The 20,511-nt window shown below is 34.7% G+C and overlaps 1 protein-coding gene and 1 long non-coding RNA gene across 3 annotated transcripts; both read right to left on the reverse strand.

Annotated features, from left to right (window-relative positions):
* Positions 1–950: 950 nt before the first annotated feature.
* On the reverse strand, positions 951–4,569 carry LOC111210390. The gene is made up of 4 exons (XR_002661717.2): positions 4,261–4,569; positions 4,074–4,126; positions 3,477–3,665; positions 951–3,291 (listed from the first exon to the last, which is right to left on the reverse strand). It is a non-coding gene; the product is annotated as an uncharacterized LOC111210390 (long non-coding RNA).
* A 5,894-nt stretch (positions 4,570–10,463) lies between these two features.
* On the reverse strand, positions 10,464–20,160 carry LOC106345849 (alpha,alpha-trehalose-phosphate synthase [UDP-forming] 1). Of its 2 annotated transcripts, XM_048747410.1 has the most exons (17): positions 16,009–16,865; positions 15,550–15,607; positions 15,032–15,450; positions 14,663–14,760; positions 14,190–14,578; positions 13,997–14,111; positions 13,782–13,883; positions 13,545–13,695; positions 13,281–13,369; positions 13,077–13,125; positions 12,891–12,991; positions 12,623–12,810; positions 12,402–12,519; positions 12,153–12,329; positions 11,949–12,071; positions 11,795–11,882; positions 10,464–11,259 (listed from the first exon to the last, which is right to left on the reverse strand). In XM_048747410.1, exons 3-17 carry the CDS (start codon positions 15,411–15,413, stop codon positions 10,586–10,588), a joined length of 2,844 nt encoding a protein of 947 aa, XP_048603367.1. In that variant the 5' UTR covers positions 15,414–15,450; positions 15,550–15,607; positions 16,009–16,865; the 3' UTR covers positions 10,464–10,585. The 2 variants fall into 2 exon arrangements, with proteins under 2 accessions (XP_048603367.1, XP_022566452.1); XM_022710731.2 differs by lacking the exons at positions 15,550–15,607; positions 16,009–16,865 and adding an exon at positions 19,918–20,160.
* Positions 20,161–20,511: the final 351 nt, after the last annotated feature.

Genomic DNA, 20,511 nt, shown 5'->3' on the forward strand with positions numbered 1-20,511 from the left:
TTTAACATAGTTTGTTTGTTCGTGTTGCATTTCAAAAATTTATTATTTATTATACATAATTTATCTTTGGTAAATACAATTTCTGAATTTTATATTTTATCAAGAAAAATTTGGAAAATTACAAAACTATTTTTGAGTCTCTAAATTATATGAATTTTGAACTTTGTTTTGTTACTAAATTAATACATTATTTTATAAAAACATATTCGAACTTTTGGTAAGATGTTTTTATATATGTCTCAACATATTTTGTTATAATTAAAATAAAGATTAAATTTATAATTAAAAAATTTAACTGTCATTAATATTTAAATGAATAACTAAAACTATATAGTTTTCTATTAAAATATTTTTATTTAAAATAGTTATATACTAATATGTTTATTATATAAACATTTTTAAACAATATATTGTTGAGAGTTTCAAAAAAAAGAGATAATATACAGTTGTAGATATAAAAAGTTTAACCTATGTTAGTAAATTTAATTTTGTGTAATAATATTATATATTTTACAAATTTAAATCTATTTTAATGATGAATGACAATTTATTTAAATGAAACTATTTTTAAAAAGGTTAGTTACCTATTTAATATAACTTTGTCATGTTTAATGCATATAGCATTTCTTTTTTAATATACTACCGAATATAATTGTAAATTTATAAAAAAATAGTATAATTTTTTTATTTTCTTGTTTTATAATAAAAATTTAATTAACATTGATTTATAATAATAGTATATTACTATTTACGCAATTAATTAATATGTTATTTTAAAAAAAATATTTAAAAGGTTAGTAGGATTTTGTTAGATTTTTTTTCAACAGATTTTGTTCTTTAAAAGATAAAATTCAAATTTATAGTTGGTTTATTATTAATGTAAATAATTAAATATGTCATACTACCTATTTTAATTAATAGACTAGATGTCACTTTGTATGAGAATCTCAAGTAGTTTATCAACTTTAAGAAAGATAGTTGATTTATATGGATTTTTGTGCATAATCTTTATTCCTCGAAAAGTCAATAATAAATCGATAATAAAATATTCAAGATTTAGAATATTTATTGAGAAATGACATTAGATAGCTTTATATCAATTTTTCTTCCCAATCTAGACTCCAAGGCCCAATGTCACAAAAATGTTTCATTTGAAATGACGAATTATTTTTTTATCCTTTTCATTAATTCTCCAATTATAAAAAAAAAATGAACTGGCGATCAACCACCGTCGTCGTCTTCACCTCCTTCATCTCACCGTCATCAGTTCCGGTGTCACTCTTTTTCGTCGTCCCCTAGATCCGTCGTCATCGTCTATCAGCTCTGACATCGTCATTCAATAGCTTTGTGACAGTCTCTTTCAACTCCATCAAAAGTCAGTTACAACGGTCTCTCCCGGCTCTTTCGACGATCTCCCTCAATTCCGCCGTCGACGATCTGCCATCGACGATCTCTCCCAGCTCAGGCGTCGACGATCTCTCTCAGTTTTGTTGTATCTTATACTTGTCGTCATTAAGGTATATCATATCCATCGTCCTCTTTGGTTGGTTACTCTTTACCAAAAAAAATCTTTTCATACCATTTTGGAAGGTTTTCAATTAGATTGTTATGTTGTTTACGAATTAACGTAATGTTTATCTATGGAGAAATGAAATCTATTGATCCTGAAATTGATGTTGTGATTCATCATGAAGACTGATTAGCTATGGAGGAAGGACCTCTTGTTTTGACAGGTGTTGAATCAAAGAATATTGCATACAAAGTGTTTGACATAATGTTTTTAAGAAGACACAAAGTGCATGAGAAGAAGAAACAAATGTTGGCTCCTAAATTATAGAAATTAAGTAACAAAGAGCTATTTTATTGAATTTGCTTCCCAAAAGTCAGGTTTTCAACTCTTATGTGAAACTCAGCTGTAGATGTCACATGGAATTTTTAGCTATTACACATAAGAAGAAGACATATGCAAAAGGCTTACACTAGAAAAAAAACCTATTTGTAGAATATACGAAACATTTTACTTGCAATGTTTTTGAGGAGGATGATTTTGGATACATATATTAGAGAATGATACAATAAGAGATTGGTCAAAGCTGAAATTGCAGAGATAGAAGGTGCTTTTATGTGTCTTTTGCTAACCACTAATGTCAGTTTTTATTTAAAGGATCTACAAAATAAATGCCAGAGTTTGTTATTTGGTGCAACAATGCTAAGTTGGATCAATTATCTTACCAACAACTTCAAATGTGGAATTTTTAGTTGTTACATGTAAAAAGAAGACATATGCAAAAGACTTACATTGAAAAACAAACTATTTGTAGAATATACGAAACATTTTACTTGCAATGTTTCAAAGGAGGATGATTTTGGATACACATATATTGGAGAATGGTACAACGAGAACTTGGTCAAAGCTGAAATTGCAGAGATAGAAGGTGCTTTTATGTGTCTTTTGCTAACCGCTAATGTCAGTTTTTATTTACAGGATCTACAAAATAAATGTCACAGTTTGTTATTTGGTGCAACAATGCTATGTTGGATCAATTATGTACATCACAATTTGAAACTTACCAAAAATGTAGATATCAAATCCTTAATTTTTGATACCATTTCATTTCTAATTTAAACTTTGCTAGATAGAAACACACTAATATATTATTTCTGGAAACCCATCCAGAAATTTCCAAATGCTTTCCAACTTTATAATATATAATTTAGGTTTAAATAAATTTATTTGTTTGATTATAATAGATGATTCTCCTCAGCGTAGCGGCTAAAGCACTACTCTTACTAAACCTGAAAGTCACACATGCATTTGATTCCCCACGGAGTCCGCATGTAGCACCCCCGATCCGGAATAAGTAAAAGTTAATTAGTTTGCCATGCACCAATCAAACAAGAACATGCACGACGAACTAAAGAACTCTAACCAGATCGAAGATATTACTACCACGTGCCCAAACATTTGACCCGAGGTTCCCATATCAGATCCGAAATCCCAAGATCATATGTCCAATCGATTCCAAGTTAAGGCTTTGCAACCCGAGTTTGAAACTGTTAGTTTGTTCGTCCCAGACTAAGACTAGTATCATATGGAATCCAAGCATTTCACAAACCTTTTCTTATTCATATATCATTTAAGTTCAACCACATCAAAACTTTATACATGCTCGGCCGATGTTCAAAACCATATCTTACATATTACAAAACGTACATGTTTGCAAAAGGTAGCAAATATACACCAACAACTTTGTGCTCCTCCGATCCCAAATGGAACCTACTACGGGTTACCTGCAAAACAAAGAGTCTATTGAGCAACTAGTTTGCTCAGTGAGTCGGGTTTCCTAATTATCCCCCCCCCCCATTATGCATCAAACATCAAGCAACAAAGATCAATTATATTAAGAAATATGCAATGCAAAATAAAGCAATCACGTAAACAAGCATCCACTCTTCAAGAGTGGTTAGATCATTACCGATCGTCGAGGACTGCCTCTCGCCATTGGTTCCTATCTCGATATGAAGTCCATAATACATCCCTTCTTGTGCCCATTGACTCTAAACACAAAGTCTAAAAATCCGATGGCCCGGATAACACACTTGCCGCATCGTCATGCAGCTACACGGTTGAGGGTAGCTAGCCCTATCACATGTGTCCTCGCGACCTGCCAGGAACTAATTTTGGTAAGGCCCCGGATAAGGCACGGGACTCGAGTGGACACCAATGACTCTCACGACACTCCACTCGAGTGTCGGACCCTCACGGATCAAGTCCGTGGATTTACGGGTTTTTCCCGTTAAAACATGATCAAACATGTTATATTATCTGAGCCGAGGCCCAAACAGTATAATGCAATGACACATGTATGTGCAACACAACATCAATGTATCACAAACATGTTATATCCCTCGAGCCGAGGCCCGATGATATAACTCAATATCTTTCACAAACATCAATCATTATCATATCATTATATATCTAAACGCGCAACCTAGCAATGCATCAAGCAATACTCTTGTTTTTCAGGCGCTAGCCTCACAGACCAAAATTATAACCCATAACCGAGACTCACCTCGACACTTAGAAGAAAGTTTCAGACTGCAAACGCTCCTATCTCGCGGTCGGCTACACATTGAAATTTTATCAGGGAATCTCTAGAACTTTAGAAATATAGACAAAGGGAGGGTAGGATATGAAAGTAAAAGAAAGAAAAGAAATCTATTTTAAAAAATAAGGAAAGCTAAAGACCAAAAAGTTACCTTAAAGCTCGGGTGTTCTCGGGTTCTCTCGGGTGCCTATGGTTGGGTTTTAAAAGTGGAGAATAAACTAAGGGAGTGGTCTGCTATTTATAGGTTGGAGAATGAGCTCATGTAAGGGTTTTGATCGTGCATGGCAAGCATGAGGTGTCTCTGCCTCCCAAACCAACCAATAGGAGATAGCTTCGTGTCTTTGCCACAAATTTGGCCAATAAAACCAAGCTTTGTGGCCAGCCACCAAAGCATCCAATAGAAATGAGACAAGAGCTACTTGGAGGTGGTCCAGTAAAGGAGAAACACATGTCCAGATGCTTGAAAGAGGTAAGCAAGCAGCTGCATCTTCCGGAAGCTTCCAAACACGCTTAACATGTTGTAGATGGGCCCGAATTGGCCGTATTCAAATCCCGAACGTGTTATAAGCTGATCCGAGCTAGCGGGAATGTTTCTCCTTGACAAAAACCTAGATTTATTAGACCAAAACATTTCTAAAATAATTCTAAGGTCATTCCTATCTTAAGGCCTTATAATAAATTTTCGATTAATTTTCTCGTCCGACTAGGACGTTGTTGGCCGAACCGCGAGCATTTTCAATCCACTAAATTTCCTGAAGAATTTATTTCTTCAAATAGAAAACTATTCTAAGACTTTCTAAAATTTTCTTATGTACCTTGGGATCCGCTACCATCCATGGGAAAAGATAAGTCCGACTTCCACTTACTTGAGTAATTTTCTCGGCTGTTAGATGATTTTTCTTTGTCTGCGTTTTACTCTTTAAAGATGGTTATTACACCACATCTTATGCTTTTTAGTTGAATAAAAATATTTTGGTTATATTATTTTAATTACATAAACAAACAGTTATAATTCAATTGGCCTAGTGGTTGTACACTATGATGCATTTTCCTAGAGTTCTAGGGTTTGACTAGCGGGAGATGCAAATATTTTCCTTTATATTTTTCTTCCTCAAAAATTTTACATCGCAATTGAAATCTTTATTTTTTGATACCATTTCATTTCTAGGTCAATTTTTGCTAGATAGAAACACACTAATATATTATTTCTGGAAACTCATCCAAAAATTACCAAATGCTTTCCAACTTTAATATATAATTTAGGTTTAAATAAATTTTTGTGTTTGATTATAATAGATGATTCTCCTCAGCCTAGCGGTTAAACCACTACTCTTACTAAACCTGATAGTCACATGCCCCCGCATTCGATTCCCCACAGAATCCTATCGTTTTATGTTTTTTTTAAATTGAATAAAAAGTTGTTGGTTATTTTGTTTTACTTACATCAACAAACAATTATAATTCCTTTGGCCTAGTGGCTTCACACTTTAATGCCATTTTCTAGAGTTCTCGGGTCCAACTAGTGGGAGATGCAAATTATTTTCCTTATCTTTTTTTTCTCAAAATTCTACATCACAAATTGAAATCCTTAGTTTTTGATATCATTTCATTTCTAATTTAAACTTTTCTAGATAGAAACACACTAATATATTATTTCTGAAAGCCCATCCACAAATTTCCAAATGCTTTCCAACTTTATAATATATAATTTAGATTTAACTAAATTTATGTGTTTGATTATAACATATGATTCTCCTCAGCCTAGCAGCTAAACTACTACTCTTACTAAACTTGAAAGTCACATGTCCTCCGCGTTCGATTCCCCATGGAGTCCAATCATTTTATGTTTTTTAGTTTTTATAAAAAGCTTTTGGTTATATTGTTTTACTTACATCAACAAACAGATATAATTCCATTGGCTTAGTAGCTGCACACTATGATGCCCTTTCCTAGAGTTCTCGTGTGGTCGACTAGTGAGAGTTTTTTTTTTCATTTCGAAAACGGAATTACATTTCCAGCTTAAAATGTTTCATAATTTGTGTTTTCTTTCAAACTTACTTAGATAACATCTTCACAATTTTTGGAATATTTAGTTCAAATTTCTTAGATACACAGTTGGTTGATCTTTTCTGAGATTTGGTTTTGATCATTTTAATAGGTTTTCAAAATATGGTTGAAATTTTTTTGTGTTTGTGGAGAATGGACTAGTTAAGGTTTGTTGTTTTGTTTCAACTAAATTATTCAGGAAAACTTTCCTGATCATGTACTAAACCTTCCAACAAATTGAATCGTGCAGTTTATTACTGATTCAACTAGTTGTACCAAGCAAACTATTAATACATTGGCTTCTCCTGTTATATGATGAAGTTCCTTATTCATATGTGTTCTATTCTTTTTCATTTCAATGGTTTGTTGATGATTTACATTTTTATTGATCATTTTCTAGATGTTTTTTATTGAATCATGCAGTTTATTACTGATTCAGCTAGCTGTACCAAGCAAACTATTAATACATTTGCTTCTCCTGTTATATGATTAAGTTCTTTATTCATCTGTGTTATATTATTTTTCATTTTAATGGTTTGTTGATGATTTACATTTTTATTGATCATTTTCTGGATGTTGTTTATTTAATGGTTTCTTGATATTCACCAGACCACATATATATTTGGTTATAAATCAGCAAGAGAATTGCTTATATTACTTTTAAAAGCTTACTCATTTTGAGATATAACACATTGGCTTAGTGGTCTTGCATCTTGCTAATCTCATTTTCTTATTCGATTTTTGGAAACCCATCCTGAATATCACAAATGGTATTCTAGATATATATATATATATATATATATATATATATATATATATATATATATTTATATTTATTTGGATTGTTCTCAATTGGTGAAGATGGTTTCGGAACCAGAAGAGTGGCCAGCTTTTGAAAGTTATTTGGAAGACATCAAAAATCTGAGAGCAAGTTTTCTCCAATCAGAGATCGTTCATGTACCAAGAGCGCAGAATACAAAGGCGGATAGCCTAGCACGCAGTGTTAGGTTTCAGCCGTCTTTCGTCGTTCACATGGATCAATATCTTCCGGCTTGGTTTACAGAGTCTGTATGAGTTTGTAAAGTTGACGACAAAAAAAAAGATAAGATATATTTATTTTTTGTGAATAAATAAATTCACATTTCTATTTTCCGGAAACTCATCCTAAAAGTACCATAAGTTATCCTAGATAGGATATGTGTTTTACAATGATAACACATTTTAACACTTTCTTGATAGAATTACTGACAATGCTTCGAGACTTCCTAAAATTTCTTTAATAACAACATAAATGAAACAAACATCGTCATCATTCATTATAAACTTTTTACTTGTCCAAGTCAACATCAAAGTTAAAAAAACATAGTCTTAGCATGACAGGTATTGAATCTCCCATCGCATTGTTGTCTTGCGTAACAAGGCCAAAAAAAATTCAAATTTCTAGTATCGGATTTTCTGGAAAGCTATCCTGAAAGTTTGAAACACCTTCGTGATCATGTACTAAACCTTCCAAACAAATTGAATCGTGCAGGTTATTACTGATTCAGCTAGCTGTACCAAGCAAACTACTAATACATTTGCTTCTCCTGTTATATGATGAAGTTCCTTATTCATCTGTGTTCTATTCTTTTTCATTTCAATGGTTTGTTGATGATTTATATTTTTTATTGATCATTTTCTGGATGTTGTTTATTTAATGGTTACGTGATATTCACCAAATCACATATATACTTGTTTATAAATCAGCAAAAGAATTGCTTATATTGCTTTTAAAAGCTTACTCATTTTGAGATATAACACCTTGGCTTAGTAGTCTTGTATCTTGGTAATCTCATTTTCATATTCGATTTTTGGAAACCCATCATGAATATCAAAAATGGTATCCTCAATAAGATATATTTTATCTTTGTGAATAAATAAGTTCACATTTTTATTTTCTGGAAACTCATCCTAAAAGTACCATAAGTTATCCTAGATAGGATATGTCTTTTACAATGATAACACATTTTAACACTTTCTTAATAGAATTACTGACAATGCTTCAAGACTTCCTAAAATTTCTTTAATAACAACGTAAATGAAACAAACTTCGTCATCATTCATTATAAACTTCTTACTTGTCCAAGTCAACATAAAAGTTAAAAAAAAACATAATCTGAGCATGACAGGTATTGAATCTCCCATCGCGTTGCTATCCTGCGTAACCAAGCCAAAACAAATTTCAAATTTTCTAGTATCGGATTTTCTGGAAAGCTATCCTGAAAGTTTCAAACACCTTCCTGAAACTAAAAAAACCACAATTATTTTACAAAAAAACTCATCTCATTCACACTCAGGAACACTGGGATTGCAGATAAAAAATACCACACATAATCAACAGAATCAACATTGTCTAGAAAAGAACAAAATAAAAGGTACATTACCTCAAAACCTTGTGTTCCCAAAATTTAGGAGCCTCTGATTTGAGCTCCAACAACTTCCAAGGACCTTTCCAGGTAACAACAAACACAACAAAGCTTTGTCTTTAGAAAAACAAGTTCTCAGGTAATGGTGTTTCTCATCAGCTACAAATAGTACCAAACAATCATATTAGGTACTGAAGCTCCCATCTTGTTTACTGTCCTGCGTAACTAACCAAGCCAAATTTTTTTTTCAAATTTGTTAGTACCAGATTTTCTGGAAAGCTATCCTGAAACTTAAAAAACTCTTCCCGAAATCGAAAAAAACCCTATAAAGTTTCACAAGCACACACAATCGACTAGAAATGTTACACTCATGAACACTGGGATTGCTGATAAAGTACCACACAGCTGGTTCTCGAGAATAGCAATGTCGACCACACTTGATTCATTACTTAGAGGAAATACTGTGACAGCTGAAGTTTGAACTAAAGAAGTGACAGGTTGGGCAGATTTCGGTAGTTTGTTGGTCTCGACGACCACAGTGCTACCATTGGAGGGATTTTCAGAAACATCAGTTACAACTATATGAGACTTAGTAACAGATTCCAAGCAGTGTTTAATCTTGTGTCTGAGCTTACCACATCTTTCACATTTAGAAGGCAACCAAGCATAATCAACATCAACCATAGAAATAAATACATTTTCATCATTAGCAGCAATTCTTGAAGGGAAACCTTTACTCAACTCAACTTCAACCAAAATCTTAGCTGCGCTGTTGTGGTTGAAATCCAGTGGCATGCAAGAACTCATCATAAGAAAGAGCAATGTTTCCTAAGCAGATCTCATGGTTCTTAAGTCTTCAAAAACAAAGATTTAGCTGCACACAAATAGACAAAAAAAGGCTTTCGAACCAATCTATTCATAAAACTAAAGAAGAAATGTGGAATAAAACGACACATAAGAAAAATAAAGTTGAGATACTTTTCTCTACTGGATTCGATACTTCCTTTCACAAGCTCAGCAATGTCACGAGACTGGTAGAAAAACACCGATTCGCAAGTCAAAGAAGAGAAAACCCCAAATTTTATATCAAAATCTCTAATTTCTATTTTCAATTTGAAAACTTACATCAGCCAGTTCTGATTTTGACTGCCAAGAGTTAAACGGTGGAGGATCGTCGTGATATTGTCTATGGCGTCTTCGATGATGGAGGATCGCCGTGATACTGTCTCCATAGCGGAGATGTCATGATATATCTGTTCGTCATCGAACTTTTTTTCTGTTTGTTATTTTTTTTTTAGCTTTATTAGTGAATGTGGGTTATTTAGTATTTTGATATATTAATGAATGCTATTAATCTGAATTTCAATATAAAAGACTAGTTTCAAGATAAAAACTTTAAAAAGTCTATTTAGGAGAATTGCCAATATTTATTACGTTTTTTTTGTAACACTAATATTTATTACGTTAATTAGTCGTCAGGTGAACTATATGTAACGGATGAATTGTCTAAGCTGCCACTAATAACTCATATGTTGTCTTTTGACAAGTGCATACCTATGTACCCAAACTTTTTTGTTTCATTTTTCACTTAAACCCTGGTGTGGGGCACAATGAAATCGTAGAGATGTACAGAGACTACATCAACCCTGAGTTCAAATGGTAGCTAAAGTCATTTGATCAAGTATGCATTCGAACCAAACAAGAAAACCTGAAGAGACAAGCGTTGTAGTAGAGATGGATGCTTCTTAGCTCAAGAAAGAGTTCCCTGGGATACTCTCAATCAAGGAGTCTTTGATCAAGTATGCATTCGAACCAAACAAGAAACCTGAAGAGACAAGGGTTGTAGTAGAGCTTGCTTAGAAGTCGTGTTCCTGTTCTCATAATTTTGTTCTTTGTTCATCGCTTGCTCTACTCTTTATTTTATTAGATCAAAACCACTAAAGGAATCTGGTCAATGGTTACTTATTGTTACAAAACAATGACTTCTTGAGTTACAAGAGCTCTCACTTGGCACCTTCTAAGATTCTAAGATGCAGATGATGAGTTAGGAACCGACGTGTCAGCGAGCTTCTCTAGGAAGCCAACAACATCATCAGGTGAGCCAAGAAGATATCTAGCACTGGTGCGGGTACGACCCACCGCACAAGAAAAGTAGTTCTCTCCTTTCAGGTCAAGCACGTTCCATGAGATCTTCTCTGGTGAAGGACGTCTTGCGTTCCCTAAGCTATGGTTGGACCCACTTTTTCTCTCTGTTGTCTGAAGAGATCTCTGTGAAGCCTTGTTGTTGTTAGAGTTAGATGAGGATGAAGACTTTGAACCGCTTTTGTTGTTGTGTATCAACTTTGAAGGTGGTCTTCTGTCTCCTGAAGATGATTTGGTACCACTATCAGATGATGGTCTGGACCGTGCAATGGCTGGGATGATGTCTGATGGGAGTTCTGGTTCAAAGAAAGTGTACACATCTTCGTCCTTCCCCAAGAAATGGCCAATGCACAAGACATAATCAATGGGTGTGGTCATGGACTTGCTATGCACTATCTCTCCTAGAATGCGATCAATTGCAGCTCCCTTGGTCACACCTACAGCACGAACTTCCACAGAGCGGCTTCCTTGGACAACATCAACTGATGCGTTAGAAATAGGACCTGTCCATAAGTGTTGTAACAGGTCTCTTGCTTGAAGTCTCCCGAACTCAATATCTACATCGAGAATGAGATAATAAGTGTTTCAGTTGGCCTGGGCACTTTACCAATGTCAGAAGAACCGAACCAAAACCAAAACCAAAACCAAAACCAAAACTGAAACTGAAACTCCCAAATACTAAACAGTTATTATATTTTTATATCTGAAATATCTGAACAGAAAACCGAATGGATACACGGATATATATAAATATTAACTATATATACATAAAAAATAACCAAATATATAAATATAATTCAAAAATCTAAAATATTCAAAAGTATTTAAGAAACTGTATTATCCAAAATTAACCGAAATAACCCAAAGCATCCGAGATTTTTATCTAAATTACCTAAAATAATCGAACCGGTTCCGGGTATTAGCCAGTTTCTAGTTTTGCTATCCGAACCGACCTGAATCGAAACTGTGTGAACTGATCCTAACAAAAAAAAAATTGGTGGTTCCTAAATGGATTCTAAAACCCGCAACCCGATATCCAAAATAACCGACCCGAACTGAACATAACCAAAAATAGAGAGATGGAGAGGTTACCTGCATATTTGTAGTTCCATATAATTGAAGTATCACGTGTTTCAAAGTGTGACCTTGGTGTCCTCTCAGTGAAGTACTTGAAAACATGCTACAAGTAGAAAAAAACAGAATTCAGATTGTGATTAGGCTTTGTCTGGACTAAGTATCTTTGTACCTTTACACTATCAACCCATTCCATGTTCAAGTGTTCTGGCATTGTAGTCATCCACTCTCCATTTGTAAGCCTTAGGAACATCCCATTCTCTGCGGCTAACCACATATCATACTCTCCAAAGTTCTGATTTTGAGTAAAAACCAAGTCAGTCAGTGGAACTTGTATTCCAAGAAAGGAAACAAGAGTAAGAAAAGAGATACATACTTTGTCCAAAACGCTTCTGCTGCTTCCACTCAGGACAACTATGGTTGTACTTGGATCACTGCATAATGCCTTTAATGGTCCTTTTAGCTCTGGATGTAGATTAAGATCCATCTCCTTTATTTGATCTCCTCTTCTCCCTTGATTATCCACTGGTTCAGTCAATGTTGCATTGAAACCCTGAATGGTTTCAAAAGTTACAAAAAGAAAGTGGCCACAGGTATGGTAAAAGACAGCCCCCAAACTAGTTACCAGGATCAGTAGCCTGTTGGTTGACTTTGAATACAGTCGAATCGCGTCATTCTGTGGAAGCTCAGGTGGGACTTTGCTGATTCTTAGTTGAGCCTCTATTACAGTATCATTTAGTTCACTGCATATTTGTTAAAGAGTATCACTTCAATAGCTTCCAAGGATCATCTCATTATGTACATCATTTGACAACACAAACAAGGCATTAATAGTAACTTGCATACCTTACAAAAGTTTCAGCCCATTCTTGAGCGGTATGAGTTTTAACATGATGGAAGTTATGCCTATGTCTTTTCTCTCTTTCGTCAGGTGACATGTTTAAGGCCTGCCCAATGGAGGCAGCAACTTCTGTAATGTTCCAAGGATTCACAAGAATGGCTCCAGCACCTAGAGATTGTGCAGCACCTGCAAACTGTAAAACAAATGCAACTTTGAAAAACCCACTCTGATGGGGCAAATCATCATGAAGCTGCAGAGTATGAGAGTTATTACTTCACTGAGAATGAGGACGCCCTTCTTGGCTTCTTGGCAAGCAACAAACTCGTAACTGACAAGGTTCATCCCATCTCTCAAAGATGTAACAAGTGCAACATCTGATGAAAGAAAGTAATCAGATAACAGAAAGTAACAAAAGCCATACAAACTGTAACCATACCCACAAGTAGCTAGACTATTTACCTGTGACGGCATAGAGTGCACATAAAGCATAAAAGTCCAGAGAACGATCCTGATCACAGGGCATGAGAATTTAATCACCATTTTCTCATATATAGTGATACATATAATATTTTCTCTGTCCATATACCATCAAGAATAGTCTTTGCTAAAACAGTTTTCAAATCCTAACATAACAGGATGCATGAGAGGAAGAAAAAGACAGACCAGGTGGTGTATTGGAACTGCAGTAAGTGTCCCAAAACGACCATTAATTCTTCCCGCAATCTCATGAACTTGGCTTGTGAGTTTTTGATCTGTAATAACAACATCCACAAGTTTCAAGATAGTGTACTTTGAAAAGAGGGTTAGTTTACTAGTTCATCTAGAATAGCTACTACATTTTTGGTGATATGATCCTTTGTGACATAATGGTAATGATTCATTAGAAGAGCTACCATGAAAATTTGTACTCCAAGAATGAAAACTTACATTCAGGGACATCTGTTCTTGTTGGTACTGCAATTTGCAATAACACCACTTTATCACGCCAGCTTGCGTTTTCCTCTAGGAATTTTTCAAATGCAAGAATCTTTTGAGGAATCCCTTTGATCATATCAAGCCGATCAACACCTAACAACACCTATCAAGAACAAAACAAAACTCAGTAAAGAGGGGGAGAACAAACACTTCTATGTGTTTTCAAATAGATTGCACCGCAGCCCTTACCTTCCTGCCGGCAAATCTTTCTTTCAACTCCTTCATGTTTTGTATGACATCAGGGACTTCAAGTGCTCGTATAAACCTCTCAGAATCTATACCAATGGGAAACTGAAACCCAAAGGCAAAAAAAAAAAGAAAAGACAAGGTGTTATGAGTTGTGTAGTCATTGTGAGATGATAAATGTGAATAATATGAGGGTTAGAGTAATGAGATGGCCATACAGCAGCTACTCGAGTAAGCCTGCCTTGATCTTCAACTCCTTCAGGTGTTCCTTCAAGACCAAGTATACGAGTGCATGCACTCACAAAGTGTCTTGCATAGTCATATGTATGGAAACTGAAAAGTATACAATATAAGACATTAACATTGAAGAGTACTGGCAAATAGATAGAAAGAAGCAAGTAGCGATGTTACCCTACTAAATCCGCAGCAAGAACTGATCTAAGAAGCTCTGAACGTGAAGGAAGTGTTCTGTGTATCTCAGAAGAAGGGAATGGTGTATGAAGAAACCATCCAACTTTCATCTTACTGTTGTATTCCTTAAGGCATTTAGGAAGGAACATAAGATGATAATCATGGCACCAGACAACATCTCCTTCTTCATAGTGTTCACTTACAACATCAGCAAACATTTGATTTGCTTTCTTGTATGCAGCAAACTGGGACTGAAAGCTTCTTGTTGTGGCAAGCCGGTCTTCTTGTGGAAGTCCAAGGTAGTGAAACAAAGGCCACAGAATGTTGTTGCAATAGCCATTATAGTACTGATGAACAATCTCTTCGTCAAGGAACACAGGGATACACCTCTGAAAATTTAACAACATAAGACATCAAGTATACACAAGATCATTTTCATTGGCAACAACATTAAGAAATGATATACTGTGAACCTTCTCAGCCAAAGCTTTGGTTAGTGCCTTCTGCCCAACCTCATCAGGCACATTTACTCCAGCCCATCCAATCCATCTGGCCTCAAATTCCTTTACACCTACAAAATGCCATAGTTTATGTCAGCCTGCTCAGAGCCGATTCTCGACATAGCCAAGTGAAACATTGATCTGAGTCCTCAAAATTCTCCGAGTTAATATATATGACCACAGTCTCCAAATTGTTTAAAATATTTTTTACTGATTTATTTAAACCCCAAAAATCTCAGGTTCGGCCTTGAGCTACCAATACTTCGGTCAAAAAGACTTCATCAAATGGACTAGTAAGGTCTTGTGTTCATATGTAACCAGGATGAGAAGATAATGAGTTACCTAAGAGAGCACTAACTAGACCACCAGCACTGATCTCTAAAGACCATGAATCTTCACCTCTTCTCACCGCAGAAACTGGGAGCCTGTTAGCCACTACAAGTAGCCGTTGCCTGTTATAAGGCCTTACTTCTTGCCTCTCACACACATTATCATGCGCCCTCGCAGCAGAAGCACCTTCCAAGTACTGCTCAACATATTGCCTTGAACTGTCCCCTTCTAGACGTAGGTCGTTGTCAGAGTTTTCAGAACTGCCAACAGCTTCATTTGGATTACGAGCCCGGTTGCTCCTCCTCTTCTCTCTAAGCTCTCTTTCTCTCAAGAGCCGTTCTGTTCGAGAGAGAGGGATGTGAGACGAAGACGAGTTGTACTTATCTCCAGGCATACGCTCACACCAAAACAAAACAAAAAGTTGAGGTCACCTGCATTGTGTTGTTAAAGAAAATCAAGCCACATTAACAGAACCAAGTGTCAAGTAAGAGGATAAAGTAAACAATAAATAAAATGTCACTGTCTATCACCATATTGATCTCACTTCTGCTGAATGTAAAAGAACCCATCAGGCCAAGGAACACGCATCTAAAGTTATTGAAAAAGAAGCAAGAAAACAAACAAGCACAAGTCAAACACTGAAGATGATACCAACGACAATATATGATTCTAAGAGCATGTTTATTGGAGGTCTCTTATGTTGGGGTTCTTAGCGTAATATAAGATACGGTCTCTTAACTTTTAACTAAAAAAGCTAAGACACGTCTCTTAAATAAGAGATATAAGACAATGATTAACCTGGGGTTCTTAGAGTGAGGTTCTTAGCGGAAGTTAAGAAACTGTTTCTTAAAAAAACGTCACTTAGTTTTTTTAGTTAAAAGCTAAGAGACTGTATCTTATATTACGCTAAGAATCCCAACCTAAGAGACTCGCAATAAACATGCTCCTAACAGCCCAGCTATTTCGAAAAAGAACAAAAATGGACTAACCAGGACAGGGCACCAGCTGAATGACACACCTTCACGGCCACTCAAAAGAAACATACAAAAAGAGAGAGAGAAGTGACCCTTAACACGAGCAAGACAGTAGGCTTAGAAGGGAATAATTTGAGAATATTTTGTTTCTTTATTGAGGTGGGTTTCAACTTTCAAGTCGTTATCATCGAGAGAGGGTAAGTAAATAGAGCCAAAAGAAACGAAAGAGAGGTGTAAACAGATAGACAGAAGGCCAAAGGGAATGGTGTGAGAGACAGTATTATCATAGAGAGAGAAAGAGAGGGAGCAAGAAAATCCTCGCGTAAGCTTTACAGACTACACAGAGGCTTCACAGCCATGCATAAGTGATACACCACAAGATTCGGTCCTCTGAAAACATGGACAAGACTTTTATTTTCTTTCTTTGCCTTTTTCCCCACCACTAACCAAATAAAAATGGCTCAAAACTCCTATCAATTATATTAACACCGCCGGTGATAATCTCCCGGAGAGTTGGGGCTGAGAAAGAACATTTAGATATTAACAATTATATTAACACCGCCAGCCATGCATAGATATTTAGATTTTTTTTAAGATTTTAGAGCATGATTAACCCAGAATTCTTAGGATTCTTAGGACGAGGTTCTTAGCGGAAGTTAAAAAACTGTTTCTTAACTTCCGATAAGAACCTCACTCTAAAAATTCCGGGTTAATCATGGTTTTACTACGACAAGGTGAGATGACGTAATTATCATTGAAGTATTCCTCTTCTTCTGTGGGTCCCTGGCATATCCAAATCGTGGAGCCACTCCTAGGCCTGACCAAACTACTATTTAACCCTTTGTATATAGTATTTTTATATATACTGGTGTTTAAAGTTTTTGTACATATATTAAAAATATAAATTTTTATACAATATATCTTAATTACATAAAAATATATTTAAATGATATTAGTTCAACCAATAAAAAATAAATAAAATATTTTGTAATTGGTCACAAAATTCAAATGATATTAAATTATATTTAGAACAATGAAAACATCAATTATTTTTCAAAAAAATATTTTTTTAAACACCAATTAAAGTAATACCGAAGATGTAATATTTAACCTTATATATATATATAAGTAATATTACTAATATTAACCCAAGAAGTATTTTTATATTTTTGAGTGCGACATTAGAAAAAGATTAACCTGAAAATGACCTCTCTCACTCGGCCGAACCCGACGTTGGATTTGATTTTGGGGGAATACAATGTAGAAAGATCTACCTTCTGCTTTTATTGGAAATGGATTCTTTTAAAGTTGACCAAGAAAAAAAAATTGTTACCCCTACTATGGTATACAATCTAGAAAGTTATATAGTAACATGCCCGGTCTTATATTCTTGTATTGCTAGGATTATTTTCTGGTATACTTGGCCGCCTAAAACATTTTAAAAAAATTTTGTCCATAAACTATTGCACTAAAAATAAATTATGTCTTAAAACTTCTATATAAAATTTGTTATGGCACATGAACTTTCTTATTACAAACTTCTAAAACTTGTGTACATGATCTTTAGTTCAAGGTCAATTCTGGTTAGTGGCCATAACTTAAAACACATGATCATACTAAAACCAAATATCGTATTCGTTCTCAACAACAGTAAGAAGTCAAATGAAACTATTCAAAGGAGGATCGATGGTTAAGTTAGTGTGTTCCAATGTGCACAAAGTAAGGAACATAGATAAGAAGAGGGAGGACTCTCAAGCAAACTCTTCTACTTAGTTTGGTAAGGCAGAAAAAAAGGAATCAGATGCTTTAAGTCAGAATGACAGAAAGTAGATTTCTTTGCCAAGCACTGACCTAAATGAGACTTTTGAGAGGGTAAAACCGACACCTAACTTTCTACAACACACTCTCTAGCACAGAGGTAACAATGTCAAACTTTTGAATGATACGCACAATGGAAAATAATGCTACACTAATAAATAGTTTCAAAATCTTCCAGTTCACTGTCTCATTTGTCGGGATGAGCATTTTTCATGCTTATAAACAGAAAAGCATTATTGAGTTCTAGAGCATTACTGTTTATACATTGACTTTGGAAGAAGAAAATAAAAACCACGTGATTTTTTTCAAGCCAACAAGTAAGCATGAAGACACGATGTTCCTTTTTTTTATATAGCAGAAGCCTATGAGTTGGTAGTGTTTATATAATTATATTGTGTGTGCGTGGACAACATCATACGATGCCTCCAATTGTGTCGGTAACAAAAGGCAAAGGAAAAAAGAAAATATAACAAACTGTTGGTCCACCTTATAAGAGCAAATCTAATAAGCATCATATATTTGTGAAAAAAAAAGTTGATAAGATTTGCTGATCTCACTTTTGCTTTACCTATATGTATACATATATATATAGTTGAAAGTCTAACTGTAAGTAGATTAACCCCACAAAACATGTGAGTGAAATAAATAAAAAACACTAGAACCCCCCCCCCCCCCCCACCAACCGCATGACCAGGTAACAAGAATCTCACACGCACCTTGCTCTTGTTCTAACGTCTAAGACTATCCTGTAACCAGGTGGCACTATATCAACCATTTTCAAACTATAATACAGACATGAGAAATGTTTAAGATTGAGATATATTGCTTTTCCCCGTGAAGACTGCAGTGACTTATTCAAGTAGGCACGGAGTCCACAATCACTAGGACACCACCAAGATCTTCTCAATTGAAAGAAAAAAAAAATGGATTGGGAGATGTATTGAAAAAGTTTGACCATGCATGTAGCACCCACTAAAAAGTGATAATTAGTTAACATTATTTTTTCTAAGTATTGGGGAGATGTATTGAAAATGATTACATGCAAGTGAGTTATTTAGTCATCGGTTTATTTCTTTTAACAATTAATCCAATCATAGTTGAGATGAGAATGTTTTAACTCCACCAACACAAAATCATCACCATCATTGCTACTTTTTGGATCTTGCAAAAGAAAAGCATCCTTGAATTGTATATGAATTAATTTTCAACATGTTTTATATATGTGCTTGCCAAGAAACCAAAGATTTGCGAACATCTTAATTGAGAAATAAGACACGTGTCACATATTATTTATCTTAAATTAATCGTCAATAATCTATGTTTCCATAAGATGAACATCTAAGGATCCAAAACTTTCCAAACAAGCTGCAATCACCAATTAGCTCAAATCCTACATTAGATTTTGAGTGAAAAAAAAAACTCCTTGTTGATTTTAGAACCTAAATACCAGTGTTTTAAAAACCAGACCAGAAGATAAAAAATGGATAATTTTTGGGTCACAGTTCAATATAGTTCGACCGGATGAAACCTAGTTCAATAATCTAATTTAATATATGTTTAGTGTATAAGTTTAAAAGTAATGTTAGTAAATATGATATATAACTAAAATATAAATGAGTTTAAAACATAAAACATTATTAATATAATCTAGTTTTATGTTTATATGGATGTTTTATAGATTTTTGATAGTTTTAATGGTTTTTATCAGTTTAATAATTCTAAGATCCAATCCGGCTACGTGACCGGTTCATGGTCAAACCGATTATTAGACCCAATCCGGCTACGTAACCGATTCATGGTCGAACCCGGTTTAACCATCGGGTCGGTCCGGTTTTAATAACACGGCTAAATACATTCATCTTAGTTCATCAGAGAGTAGAGATCAAACAAACAAAATCAATCTGAACAGGAAGTCAGATCACCGGTCAGGCAAAAATCAAGAGACGATCACCAAGTTATCTAAAACCACCAAAGCCTAATCATCGCCAAGATAAGGAAAACAAAACGACTCTTATTAAGGGGAAATTTAGCTTGAGAAAATAAAAATCAGCAAATCTAACTAAGCGGAAACGGTTTGCAATAACGAGTGCAGAAAAAAAAACTAACCTAGATCGAGGAACGATGCAGCCGCCAGAGAAAGCAACAAAAGCGATCTAGTCACCAACAATATATCGGAGATCAGTAGAGATTTTGTGAAGGTTTTATGAGGAGTGTATGTGTTCGGCTCCTCTCGCTTTTCGGCTGAGAGAGAAGCCTTCTGTGGTTTATGACCCAATCATTTGGAGGGAATTTGTTCTCTTTTTCACCTTTGAAATTCTTTTTTTTTTTTTTGGTAATTCTCTTCCTCGACAAAACATAGCCAAAAATAAAAGGACTACTCTCACAAAACTATAATAAGTAAGTATATAAAAAAAATTCGTATTATTAATGCTGACTGCTTTCTGTAAATATAATTATTATTATCTTTGTTGCTAAGTCCAACTAGTAATTATCCTGGAAAAACATTATTTCACAGAAGTTACTCATCTAAAATAATCAAAATAATCTATATATATAAAAAAATGTTGGTCTCTCTCCTGTGAAGACACCTCAGCACCACGTCATTAAGTCGAGTGTTCTGGTCTCGACACGTGTCCGTCAACTCCAAAGTGCTGCGTTTCAATTAATGGGATAAGTTTAATTTGAGCTTGCTAAAAACCA

Source organism: Brassica napus, chromosome C2 (genome assembly GCF_020379485.1).
Source record: "Brassica napus cultivar Da-Ae chromosome C2, Da-Ae, whole genome shotgun sequence".
Classification (NCBI taxonomy): domain Eukaryota; kingdom Viridiplantae; phylum Streptophyta; class Magnoliopsida; order Brassicales; family Brassicaceae; genus Brassica; species Brassica napus.

Bases quoted from the DNA above. Each gene is read 5' to 3' on its own strand.
- LOC106345849 (XM_022710731.2), bottom strand. From the start codon at position 15,413: ATGCCTGGAGATAAGTACAACTCGTCTTCGTCTCACATCCCTCTCTCT. The intron at 13,884-13,996 runs GTATGGCCATCT...TTTGGGTTTCAG, and splicing joins GGCTTACTCGAGTAGCTGCT to TTTCCCATTGGTATAGATTC. The intron at 11,883-11,948 runs GTACAAAGATAC...TTCTACTTGTAG, and splicing joins AATGGGTTGATAGTGTAAAG to CATGTTTTCAAGTACTTCAC.